The 13,349-nt window shown below is 35.8% G+C and overlaps 1 protein-coding gene across 1 annotated transcript in view; it reads left to right on the plus strand.

Annotated features, from left to right (window-relative positions):
• The window catches only part of LOC113227543, a 66,693-nt gene extending 58,141 nt beyond the window's left edge, over window positions 1–8,552 (plus strand). The window contains exons 16-20 of the mRNA XM_026460483.1: window positions 1,341–1,407; window positions 2,292–2,395; window positions 4,842–4,991; window positions 6,569–6,716; window positions 6,979–8,552. Of these exons, the coding sequence (XP_026316268.1) occupies window positions 1,341–1,407; window positions 2,292–2,395; window positions 4,842–4,991; window positions 6,569–6,716; window positions 6,979–8,113 (1,604 nt within the window). The 3' untranslated portion in view covers window positions 8,114–8,552. The remainder of the gene's footprint in view (window positions 1–1,340; window positions 1,408–2,291; window positions 2,396–4,841; window positions 4,992–6,568; window positions 6,717–6,978) is intronic.
• Window positions 8,553–13,349: the final 4,797 nt, after the last annotated feature.

A 13,349-nucleotide genomic window follows, 5' to 3' on the forward strand; every position in this document is an offset into this window, starting at 1 on the left:
AAACCTCCCGGATTCTATCCGGATTTTAACCCAAAGTTTTTAACCCATTTCTCGAGGATACGGAATTTGGTATACTTAATTCCATACTTATTACAGCTTTCCATGTAAAAAATCTTTTCAGACGAAAAAGAAGCAAATCCACATAATACCCATCTTGCAATTGCGATTCTCTCTACTAAATAAACACATCACGATTCGATTTTTATGAAGATCGATCAAAGTGCATGCGATCTAACGACTTTTTGTATCGATTTATTTCGATATTATACGATTTGAACAAAACTCGATTTACAACAAATATTTACGTGTAAATAGTTTTTGCCCTCGATTTTGGGCATTAATGGGATTCAAGTCCGTTTAAACGAAGCGTCGGTTTTAACCCGGGCGGTTTCCTAACCAACTCTGATCACGCCTTAAAAAAAATAAAAAAATAAAATAGGCTTTATTTGACATGCATAAATGTCAAACAAAACAATAAAAAATAATAAAAATAAATTCAATTAAAATAAAAAAGAAGCATACAAAATAACAAAAAAATAAATAAAAATAAAATAAAAGCATGTGAAAAGTCCATGACTCAGCCTCTGAGGACTATGCTGATTACATAGCCCTCGCTGTTATTCTGTCATGGCCCCTCATAATATGGAACACCACAATTCAAATAATAATATAAATGTTACTTGTTACGTACAAAACAAAAGTCAAAATTAAAATAACTGTAGACATTTAGGCACTAAGCGACAAAAATTTTACATAAGCAACAATTGGACTAAGTAAGTAATCAATTTTAATAAAAAATATGGAATTTAAAAAGCATAATACCAAACATACACATCAAATAATAAGTAGACAATTAGGCGCTAAGTGAATAAAATTAGACACAAGCAACAATTAGATAAATAAAATTAGACACAAGCAACAATTAGACAAAGAAAAAAAATCTATTTGAGTAATAAATAAGTTATTTAAATAGTTAACACCAAACGTACACAAATACACAGAACAGATATAGAAACATAAGCGACTTCTTAAAGCCTGCGTCGTAAACTCTTTACTGACATATCTACAGTTTGATGGTAAAACCAATCATGAATGTGGAATTTAGTAGTGAGTACTTTGTAAAAAACTTAATTATTGTACCGAGCGTTTTTACATTATTTGAGATTATAGAGATTACAGCGTGCTAATGATTATTAATAACATGTTAATAATCGGTTATACCAAATGGAGGAGCAATGTATGTCGAGCCCCCACATAAAGGGGTTGGTGGTGTGGCCTGATACAGACCTCCCAAAACATTTATTATCTTTTAAAGAGCTTACTATAAATTTTCATTTTAGGATCTTGGGACTACTGCTGTGCGCCGACGCATCGTTGTGGATACAGCGAAGGTTTTCATAAACCATGGTATGATTGAAGCTTTAATGGCTTTGGAATTATTCAAATATTTATTTAATTTAATACCAATGAAGGTATAATCACACGACCCAATCAATCAACCAATCAGGCATCTTCTATCTTCTAGATAAGGGTTTCTTAACCTTAGTCCGTGGACGCCTAAGGGGTCCTTGTAATAAACGCCGGGGGTCGTTGACGACCTCCGTAGTCGAGTGGCTTGCACACCGACCTTCATGGTGTAAGCATCTCAGAGGTCCCGGGTTCGATCCCCGGCTGGGTTAATGTACAAACTAAATACTATAAGGGAGTAGGCAGAAGCTGAAAAATATGACTGCATGGTACCATCGTCGTTTCGACTTCTTTGATATGTATATATATTTTTTAAACGTTATTCTGAGACAATAAATTATTTTATTTTAAAATTTTCTGTATTGTTTCGGGTCTGAGTTTGTTTTGTGTTGTCGTCGTGGTTTCCGATTGTCATAACACAAGTGCTTTAGTTACATACTTTGGGGTCGGAGCAAGGATGTTGTCTAATATTTATTATTGTTATTTATTATTACACAAAGCCTACCTAACATATAATTCAGTAATATGTAATTGATATACAATATGTTATGAGATTATAATGCGCGTGACCTGTTAGAATTTTCGCGCCCTTTGACTGCTACCCACTATTGGAGCGAGGGATACGCGCGTCAACGCAATCGGCGAGTCTTTCTTATTCTCAATCTTTACGGAAAGGGCCCATAAGCTCTTTGAAAGATGCCCATGACTAGAAAAAGGTTAAATAACCCTGTTCTAGATCAAGTGGTTGGTGTGGTTTATATATATGCGTATACGTGATTTTTTTTTAAATTACGATAATATCAAGATTAGGTTTCATTTCACAGGTGCTACGTAGGTCCAAATGAGGACCAATGGCGTCCATGCAGTGATAAGTATTATCCATACCATCAGCACAATGTTCCACATCCTTCACAACAAGGACATAGAGGCAAGTATTCTACCAATTTTACTAACTTTGTGTCGATGCGACCTCCTCCATCGTCATCCCACCTTTTTATCACCTTTTCTCTAGTTCCTAGTGGCCCCCGTATTTTAAAATTTTGAATCGTTCTTTAATTTCTTTGCCTTACCATTCTCATTTTGTTTCGTTGTATCGTCACTCTCCACTTAATGTCTGAAGCGAGCACGTCTTCACCACTAATTTGGATCCGTTTCTACCAGTTTCCATTTTAAATCATGTGCCTATTTACTGCCTCCGTGGCCGAACGGTTACCATGCCGGACTGCCACGCAGAGGTCCCTGGTTCGATTCCCGGGCCGGGAGAAATATTTGGCCTACAATTATTTCTCTCGTGAGTTTGGGTGTAATTTGTGGTTGTCTATGTGTGTGTCCATGGCACCCGCGACACAGGGTTTCCCTAGTGCGGGGCTATGTTGAGTGTGTGCGTTATTAATACCATTAAAATCCAGTAATATTTTGCACATGTATTATATATAACTAACATAGTATTATCTCAAAATTGCTTTAGGTTATATAAATATTACCTATTTAATGTCAAAGCGACAGTGTTGTCCTGTCACTTTGAAATTAAATCGTATACGACTGACATACAAATATAGCGAAATTTTGAAGATAAATTATTAATATAACGCAATTTTGAGATAAAATATAATATAATATAACGCAATTTTTGAGATAGTACTTTGTTAGTTGTCAAGTACGATTTGTAAATCTTTTTTCGCCTTTTGCTTTATACAATAAATTCATGTGGACCTAGTAATCTATATTATTGCTCCCTATTGGCGCTTTACAATCTTTTCACCCTTGCTTAATTATTACGTTGTCGCGCCCTTTTCAGGTGAGAGGTTTGAAAAGTTTGCTAACGAAATTAGTCGAAACTTTCTTATATAAACTAATATTAATAATATTAGGTAAACATGAGTCGACATATTAGTATTAGGTAAACATTTTATATTATATATATTATATATATATATTATTACCTAATAGTATTAGGTAAACATGAGTCGACACAACCTGAAATGGCTTTAGTTGATTAACAGTGTAAGTGATGTCAATCACTTTAATACAAATATATATTAATAATATAAATATTTTAGTAGGGTTCGTCCATGGAAGTATAGCCACCTTACCTGTTTCTGCCGCCAAGCAGTAAGTAATGTCAGCATGTGTGTGTGTTCCGACTTTGAAGGGTAAGGGTATATGTGAAATTACAGGCATAGGGACTTGTCAACTTTTGTCTCAGGGTGACGGGTGCAGTGGCAGTGCCCCTCAGATCTTTACGATTTAAAACTCTGAGTGGCACTGCAACTGTTAGTGGAACGCAGTAATGCTCATATCGATACATCCAATCAACACTACGCCAACTAAATTATTCGACATGTTCTGTTTTTATTTTGTTTCTTTGTTTATTTTTTCACAAAATTCGTTTTTTTGGCTTTTTTATCATATTTTTTTTTTGTACCTGTGTTTTTTCTTCACAAAATACGGGGAGCATAATATTAGTACATAAATATGGCTGTTTACAAAAATAACAGGAAATGACCAAAAAATAAAGTTGGCGTAGTGTTCATTGGAGGTATCGATATTACTACTTGGTGGCAGAAATAGTACCTCCCTGGACGAACTCTTTCACAACGACCTCTACTGCTACTAAACACTTTTTTAAACTTATGACAATGAACAATGCCGCCATTTTGTCGTGTCTTAGATTGAGTCGCTTGTATGTAATATAGAGTCGCTTCATTTCTCAAACTCAAATGTTTCGTCTCCGTAATGCGTTTCTTATATTATTGTGTGTTGTTATTAAAGTTTTTGGTTATTGTTAATATGTTGAAATAGATAATTAAAATTGTAGAAAATGATAACCGCTTTGAACCGCGCTAAAAATTTTTGAGGAAAATTAGTGGACTAAAGTTGAGTGATAGAGTGAAGCGTACAATAATACGTGAAAGATGTGGCTTGAAAGAGAACGTGGTGACTAGAATAGAGAAAGGAATATTGAGGTGGTTCGGAGCTGATGGATGTAAAAAGACTTACCAAACTGATTTATGATGCGAATGTAGATGGAAGCGTTTTAAGAGAACGTCTCAGAAGGACTTACATTGACCAGATCAGTGATATCCTCTAAAAGGCTGGGATCGGAAGTGACAAGAATAAAAGAAGTTGTATGAAAAGGGTAGTTGATGTATGTGAGGTTCGAGAGATGTATCAGGATAGAGCAAAGTGGCGTTCCGTGCTTTCTGCCCGACCCTCCAGTGGTACAAGGGCGTGAGCTTATGTATGTATGTACGAGATTGACAAATAAAAAATGCTTAGGTTACTTATACGTGTAACAGAGAACACCTAATCAAGATTTAGTCGAGCCCTATGTTTTGGAATGTCAGTGGCGTGACTAAAGATGTCTTCTTCAGATGATAGACCTCTCACGCGGCCGTATCCAGTACGTCCGTACGACCGACCTCGTGATGGTTACCTGCCCGAGGCCGACCGCAGATACTGGGACGATCTATACGCTAACGGGCCGAGGGCTTATTATGACAAATATGGAAACCCTCTACCAGGTGAGACTTAAAAATGTACAACGTCAATTTAATATATAATGTACAAATATTCTTATACACAGCATGTTTATATAATATAAACATGCTGTACGGAAATTCTAACCGGCCAATCACTACCAACCCAAAGCTAGTTTTTCATCATGATTTTCACAACATATATTTCTTCATTTATTTCTATAATCAGCAAACTAAAATTAACAGCGCGTACGGCAAAAGGCTCAGTAGCTCCTCGGTGGGAATTGAAGCCAGAAGCTCTTGCGCTGGGGGTTAACGTTCTCCAAATTGAATGATCGCTACTTGCTAACCAGCTGATCAAAGTATAAAAGGCATTGGGGTATTAGATGAAGCGATTCGATTCAATGCGGCGCTAATTTTGAAAACAATGTTTCCGAAATTGTTTCTGGACTGGACGTTCTGGATAGTGCTTTACAATAAATTATAAGTAAGAAACCGTTGGATAGAAAGAAAAATCATAAAGGAATTGTTAAGAACAGTATAGGAAAAGAAAAGCTTATTAAAGACAATAGAGAACCGAAGGGGAAAAGTAAACATATGAATAACAGGTATCCGATACATCACAACAGTTTTCTTAGAAGCAACATAGAAGAGAATTTGAAGGAAAAAGAAGCAGAGGAAGACCGAAACGAAGTTATTTAGATTAGATAAGGGAAAAAGTTAATGTCGTGTCATATCGAACGGAAATCAAAGTTAGGGCGCTGAACAAAGATGGTTGGCGATTACCCGGTGGCGGAGAGTGTGGTATTCACAATAAAGGAAATTCCCTAGTTTTCAACAATGTGATTTGTGTAGTTGACCGGCACTTTATTATTACATGATTTATCCGCCTGAATGTCCTTAACGCGATTGAAACATACATTTTAGTGAAATCGATACTCTAACTTGGTGTGCTTTAGATTTTTTTTTTGTTTTATTGACCAAAATACAGGAAAAATAGTTATTTACTATTTACAAGCTTGGCTCACAAAAGCCCTTCCGGCTTTATCCGTGGCGAAGGAGTTCAGTCTATTTAAGTAAAGATAATATATAATAGGGCAAAAATCTTAAAAAACTAACTTAATTACTTCTAGACAGGTACAAAAACATGCTCACTTACATGTGCATATAAATGGCATATAATAGCAATTAAGCAATTTACTAATAAAGTTTATATCTTCAGTTTTCAAAAAATGTTTCTTAATGTATGATTTATAGTGTTTGTTTGTTTGTTTGTTCTTTTGATAATTACATATAAATTCCTCACTCATTTTGTTCATTAATGCAGGTAACGAATATTTCATAAAAAGCATATCAGACATCTTATGGTTTCCTTGGGCCTGAGACATTTAATTTTTGCAAATTAAACAAAATATATAATTTTTGTGACTAATAAAGTGATAAAGCTAGCCAATCAGGGGTCTTTATTTTAAACAGACTTGTCCGTGAATGTATTATTTGTGGATGAAACCCGATATGGTCCTATTGTGGTCCAATAGACATCTTTAAGGTGGATCTGATTTTTTCTGGTCTTGGTGCATCCAAAATATTTTCCTAATAAAATAAAGAACTTTCCCATTCAGGTTACTCCCGAGTGCCAATGGAAGACCGACCTTACATCAAATACCATCGGAACTACCCACGACCAGGATCAGGTCAGTGGGTACCAGTGCATTCTCCTCATCAACCTGGTTTGGAACCGCCTGTGCCAGGTGGACTTGGGATACCGAGGTAAGAGGTTTCAGCCCTGGTTCAGTGACTTAACGAGATCTTATCTCATAGACCGAAAACTTTTCTATTTTTTGTTTACTCAGAGAGCGCCAAGGTTTCTTGAAAACGCAGTTATGGTAAATTTAATTTTGATAATATTTTGTCTCGGTTTTGCCAACTGGTAGCTTTTGACAGTTAGACGATTCTTTAAGTACGCTGTAGCTCCACAACCACAGCAAACGAGCACGATACAATAAAAAATAATATCTTTTTTCCTTCAAAGGTATTGGCCGGTAGCCTACCTACATAAAGGTCCACCTCCAAACATAACTTACTTCCGTTACAACGATACCGACGGCCCCACCACTGAGAGAAAACCTGACGTACCAACAGTACCACCTGCTGCTCCATTACCACCTAGAGAAGGTCCACCACCAGATTTTAGTACCGATAAACCAGGCAGACAAAATAATAACAACAACATTGATAAACATAGAGCTGAAAAAACTAGAAATATCACAAATATCAACGACAGTATTTTTAGTATAAACTTAGATAAGGTTGACAATGCTACTACTACTTCGAAAATTGATGTTAAGGAGATTACTGAGCGTATAGATGACAAAAAACAAGAATTAGATGAAAAGAAAGATGATACGCCCGAAGTAGAAACCAAAACTGAGAATATTAAACAGAAAGATGATCCAAAAGGTATAGATTCAAAGTTAGGAGATTTTACGTCGTCTATAGAAGTATTAGACATTGAAGATGCTAAAACGGGAGAAAAGAATGCAGATTTAAAAACTCTTGAAGCTGAAGAGAGGCAGATCGAAGCTATAGGCAGACTGTTAGCCTCAAAACGCGGTCAAAAACTTATAATTGAAAAACGGTCACAAAAAGAGTTAGAATCGAAAAGTATTGCTCTAGACAAGGACCTAGTAGACTTTAATTTTGGTAATAAATTTCCGACTGCAGAAAGACGAGGTACTGTACAAAAAGTGACTAAAGACGAAATCGAAAGAGACAGACATATAGACAGGAGCTTGGAAGTAAGTGAGACAACGTTTGTTAGACCTCCTAGGGTTCTGAGCACTACGGAAAATGTACGAAAAGCTATTGTTAATGGCAAAGTGTTTTATAGCGCTTCTGTACGAGATCCAAAAGAATTTTTTTCTAGTACTAACTCTACTAGAAAGTATAAAAGTCTCAGGCCGTTGGAGGAGAGGGCTCCTTCAGTGATAACTAATAACAATTATGGAAAGAAAAAGGTAATAAGAGCAAGAAACGTGACTCCAGTGAATCCTGTGAGAAAAGTTAGAAGAGTTTATAGACGAAAATACAACCCTGAAGAGGTTAGACGGCGGCTGTTGGAAAGAGAGAGAAGTTTAAAAGAGAAAGATGCAAGTAGTAAGGTTTAAGAGATATCTAAGTTTAATTTTGCGAAAGATTCTGTCACAATGCACTGGTATCTTAAAAAAAGGTTGTGAGTGCAACAAACTAAATATTAGGGCTTTCAGTTTTGCTGCTTTTCAGACTAAAGGAGATTTTATTTAAAAACGAGATTCCAGACTATTTCATCGATATCAAAAGTTTGTGGAAATACATCTATTTGCCAAGTTTTATTGGAATGGGTTAAAGTGGATGAAATCTAAGAACACATATTGTTCCCCTAATTTGCTACCCTTAAAGGTGGAATATTTTTTTCAAATTTGGATGCCACCACTACTGAGGTACCTAGTACCTTAAGACTTTATACAAACTCAAATGGCTTTGGTTGATTCCACAGTGGAAGTGTTGAATTGAGTATATACACTGATTGAAAATTTCACGATAGAAAAAAACATAAACTTACTTCGAAATTTTACAAGAAAACCGCTTTAGATTCAATAGGTACTTTGCATATGCTAACGATTTTTATAAATGAACTGAACTAAATAAAGCACGTGTACGATAAATTTTTTTTCAAATTCGAGCTGAGGTAATATAGACTCTTAAAGGCGGTCCTTTACAACAAAAAAATAATCATCGAAATCTCCAATGTCTAAGTAATCGCGTATCGTTCACACAAAAAAAAATGTAGCCGAATTGAGAACCTTCTCCTTTTTTTGAAGTCGGATAAAAATCAATAATGGTTTGTGAGTTTTGTTTTTCATTTCTGTATTTGGGACAAACAGATTACTTGACAAACTTATGTCACGATCGCAGACGACCAAATTTGACAAATACGTAAAATTTTGCAAATGTTTTAATAGTTTACAGTTTAATTGAAACGTGGAAAATAAAATTGGTTAAAAATATATCTGATTTCACCAAAACGTGTGATAGCATACTGATTCCCCTGAACTTAAATTAAAACCGAAAACTACATGTCTTCTTGCAATACATTCATTACAAACTACTTTTAATAATTATAATATCTTTACAAATACATAATAAAAATGTAATTTAAATTATATTATTCTCATCTAGAATTAAGAGGAATTTTAAATTATGTTTCGTAAAAGTTTTGTTTGAGGGATCGGTGCATTCTTCGAAATTGTCAATCTGACCCAAAAATGCCTTATATTTGGAAAAAAATGGGAGCACAATATTTGCTTTAGATGTCCTCTTTTTGGCTTCGTTATTGACATCATAAATTAATGAGTAAGATGACATCCAGAAGCGAATTTATAGCCAAATTGGGGGCAATTGATTTTGACGCCATTTTGAATCCGCCATCTTGAAAAATTATATCAATTTGATCTTGATATCGTCTATGAAAATACTTTAATTAAAAAGACAAATTATGAGAACAAGTTAAAGTGTTATTTGGGTTGGAATGACGATGCATGCTTGAAGTAATTTTTAGGTAGTTAGTAATACTTTAAACTTAAACTCGAATACAGTATTTTTGTACGAACGACAACGGAATACATTACCAGTATAAATAGGTCTTGTTAAAGTTAGTCTTACAGTCTTACAGTTAAAGTTAGTGTCAGCTTATACTGGAATGTGCAACCGACGATGTGAATATGCGGATGCATTGAAGTAAGTTCTTTTAATTTAGAAATAACCAGTGTTATGCACTATTTTGTGATATTGTTTCCAACGTTACCAATACTATCGCAATTATTTTTAATATTAATTTACACATTGTATTTTCTTAAATAAATACGAAAAATAATTTCGGTTGTTTTTTATTTAAATGTTGTCTTGCGAATAACACACTCAACTATAGCTATATTTTTTTATATATGCATCTGGTGGTAAGCGACACTCCTGTCCATAATAGTTACAGTTTCAATCAGAGCTTTAAATCGTAAAGATCAGGCACTGCCACTGCGCCCGACAAGTCCCATGTTTTTGTAATTTTGCCAGCACCTTTTACCCTTCAAAACCGGAACGCAGTAATGCTCTCATCACATTACTACTTGGCAGCAGAAATAGGTAAAGTGACGGGACTTCCCCGGACGAACTCTTTCACAAGGAACTTCACTGCTACTAAGTTGTTTTTAAATAACACAAGGTTTTTCTCAGACCATAATAATACATTCGGTAAATTATTGTATTTTTTTGACGCCGTTGCAAAATTTCGTTCCATCAGTAATGCCATTGTTATTATAAATGCGTGTCGCATATTCTTGCATACTTTTGTAATGCGTAACGACACACACGAGTCCCAGAGGCTTAAATGCACTTTTACTGCACTTTCGCCGGCGAAACTGCGCTTGCGCCGCATTCGATTGTATGAAACACGCTGTCGGATTTATTGTCACTTTCCAAAGCGGAAAACAGACTGTTTATGATCATGACGTTAATAAAGATAAGTTGATAGTCCACACTGGAGAAAATTTATAATGTAACAATTTATGTAATTGCAAATTCAGTGGTCGAGCACTTTTCACATACATAAACGTAATATGTTCCAAGTACCTAGTTTATATTATTTTTGTAACTTTCATATTGTCATATAAGCACTTCTGACATGTAGTTTTGTTACACAATATTAAATTTAATAACACTACACAGTAAACTTGAACTAGAAACAATAGACTTGGGACATTCGTATAAACTTAAAAATGTCTTAAGTTCTATTGTTCCTAGATTAAGTTTAGAATTTTATGTCATACTACCATTGACTTACAATTATATGGACGTCGGGTCCGCACTTGTAAGGCGCTAAAATCGTATACAGAGCGCGACACTCCGCTTTAGTCTTCATTTGTTCTACGGACAGCGCGATACTGCGATGATATAACAATTTAAATTTCGAATAGGTTGACTTGGGACATTTTTTTCGTGGTTTTTGTATTAGACCCGTCGTCCATTTATTTGTAAGTCAATGCATACTACGCAAAAAGATTACATCAATATACGTAGTTTATGGAAGAGGGCCAACGGTATACTTGAGATGATTGCTAACCACCCTGACACGGTAATTTTCAAATCATGTCGGATTTTTGCATTTTATCTTTTTATTTTATCTTTGCTATTTCTTTCTAAGATTGAGTTGTGAAACTAACCAGCTACGGATTGATTTGTCTGAAATAAATAATTTTTGTTTATTTTAAGTGTCCTTTGGTCTGTATGTCCTGGGCAGTGTTTTAGGTTTGGACAAGAATTGTCACGTTGTAGTTGTATAAATAAACCATAAATGTAGATAAATTGATTTATAAGTAATTATAATACGGTGTAAAAAACGAAATAAGACAAAAAGAAATAAAAAGTATTACGTGTATTGTTGTCTTTTGGATTAAATATGTATTTTGTTACGATTCGCTTCTTATTGGTTTTTTTAAAGTTGGTTGAATTTTTTTTTAAAAGGTTTGTGTATTAAATACATTGTACCCTTTTTTTTGTACCCTTGGTGTAATAAAACGTGTGATCATACGTGAAAAGTGCTTTTACCACATGACAACCATAAAAATATTATGAAATAGTTGAAACAAATTACGTATAAGTTATGTGGCCATTTTTTTCTTATTATCTATTGTTTAGCGACACGCCTATCCATAATACTTGCAGTGTCATTTAGAGCTTTAAATAGCAAAGCTCTAATAGGCACTGCAACTGCGCCCGTCACCCTGAGATATAGGTTGACAAGTCCCATGTGCCTGTAATTTCACCAACACCCTTAGGGTCGTATTCCAGAACTCTACTCAATGCTCAAGACAGGACTTGAGTATGATATAAAGCACTAGATATCATATTCAAGTCCTTGCCGTTAGGGTCGTATTTCCAGTGCTTGAAGTCATACTCAAGCACTGACGTGAGCATTGAGTAGAGTTCTGGAATACGACTCTTACTCTTCTAAACCGTAGTAAGGGCGCATTTATTGGACACGAAATTCAACGCGTTCACCCCGCGCGGTCGCCACGCGGTCGAAGAGCGGAGTTCGCGTTGCCGCCGCGTAGCGATCGCGTGCGTCTAACTGTCATGGCAAAATACACTCTATTTGTTTAGCTTTTACATTTTAACTTAAATGAACGTCTCGGGCACGCGGGCGAGACTGGTTTAAATTTGGTCCACGCGGCGACCCGTGCGGTTGTATTATTCAGAGGAATTTAAACATTGTTGCCTAGTAAATATAATTCAGATTCGCCATTAATGCACATGAAGGCGTGGTAACTGGGCAGTCGCCGCGTGGCGGCCGCGCGTAAACTTTTGACTCGTGTGACTGAATGCTAATGCTGACATTACTGCTTGACGGCAGAAATAGGTAAGGTGGCAGTACTTCTCTAGACGAAATCTTTCACAAGGAGCTCTGTTGCCACTAAAATTTATACTGCAAGTTTTCTTGAAATTACTGGCCATTATGACTCCACTGAGATAATATTCAAATTATGATAGTCTTTGTTATGCTTCTAAAATATACGTGGGGCGCACTATAAGTTTCCGGAATGAATAAGAAAAAAACACTATAAATGGTCAGAAATGAATTTAGTTTCTCAAAATATTCTCCGTTAGCGTTAATGTACTTTTTCATACGAATGAACCAATTCTGAAAACATTTATGCCATTCCTCTGTGACAATCTCTGAAACATATTTTCATACTCTTCGACAGCCTCTTCAGGTAATGAAAATCGTTGACCGCGTAACTGATTCTTAATTTTTGGAAATAAATAAAAGTCACAAGGTGCCAGGGCGGGACTGTACGCGGGATGGCTCATAAGGTCAACGTTGTTCACCTTCGAAATTCATTTGTCTGTCTGGCCATGTGAGAACTGGCATTATCATGGTGCAATATGATACGACGTTTACGGTTATTTTTACGGAGGTTGTCAATAACTTACGGCAAAAAAATGGTCGTGTACCAATCACTATTCACGGTACAATGATTCTTCAAAGCAACAACAAGCCACGTGTCCTGTTTTATTAAAAAAAGAAGCAATCATCCTCTTAGAGGCACTTAGCACGCGTGCCACTTTGGTTGGTTTCGGCTCATCTCGAAAGACCCATACGCTCGACTGCTGCTTTGTTTTAGGATCGTAACTATAACTCGTCACCTGTTCCTATGTTCCACACCAAATTTGACGCCCCTTCGTTGAATCTGGTAAGCATGGCATTGCACCCAGTGACGCGATCCGTTTTTTGAACCTCAGTCAAATTGTGTGGGATCGATCGAGAACACAGCTTTTTCACACCCTAATGTTGTGTAGTATTGATTGTATTTG

Source organism: Hyposmocoma kahamanoa, unplaced genomic scaffold (genome assembly GCF_003589595.1).
Source record: "Hyposmocoma kahamanoa isolate Upper Pololo Valley unplaced genomic scaffold, ASM358959v1 211, whole genome shotgun sequence".
NCBI classification, from domain to species: Eukaryota; Metazoa; Arthropoda; class Insecta; order Lepidoptera; family Cosmopterigidae; genus Hyposmocoma; species Hyposmocoma kahamanoa.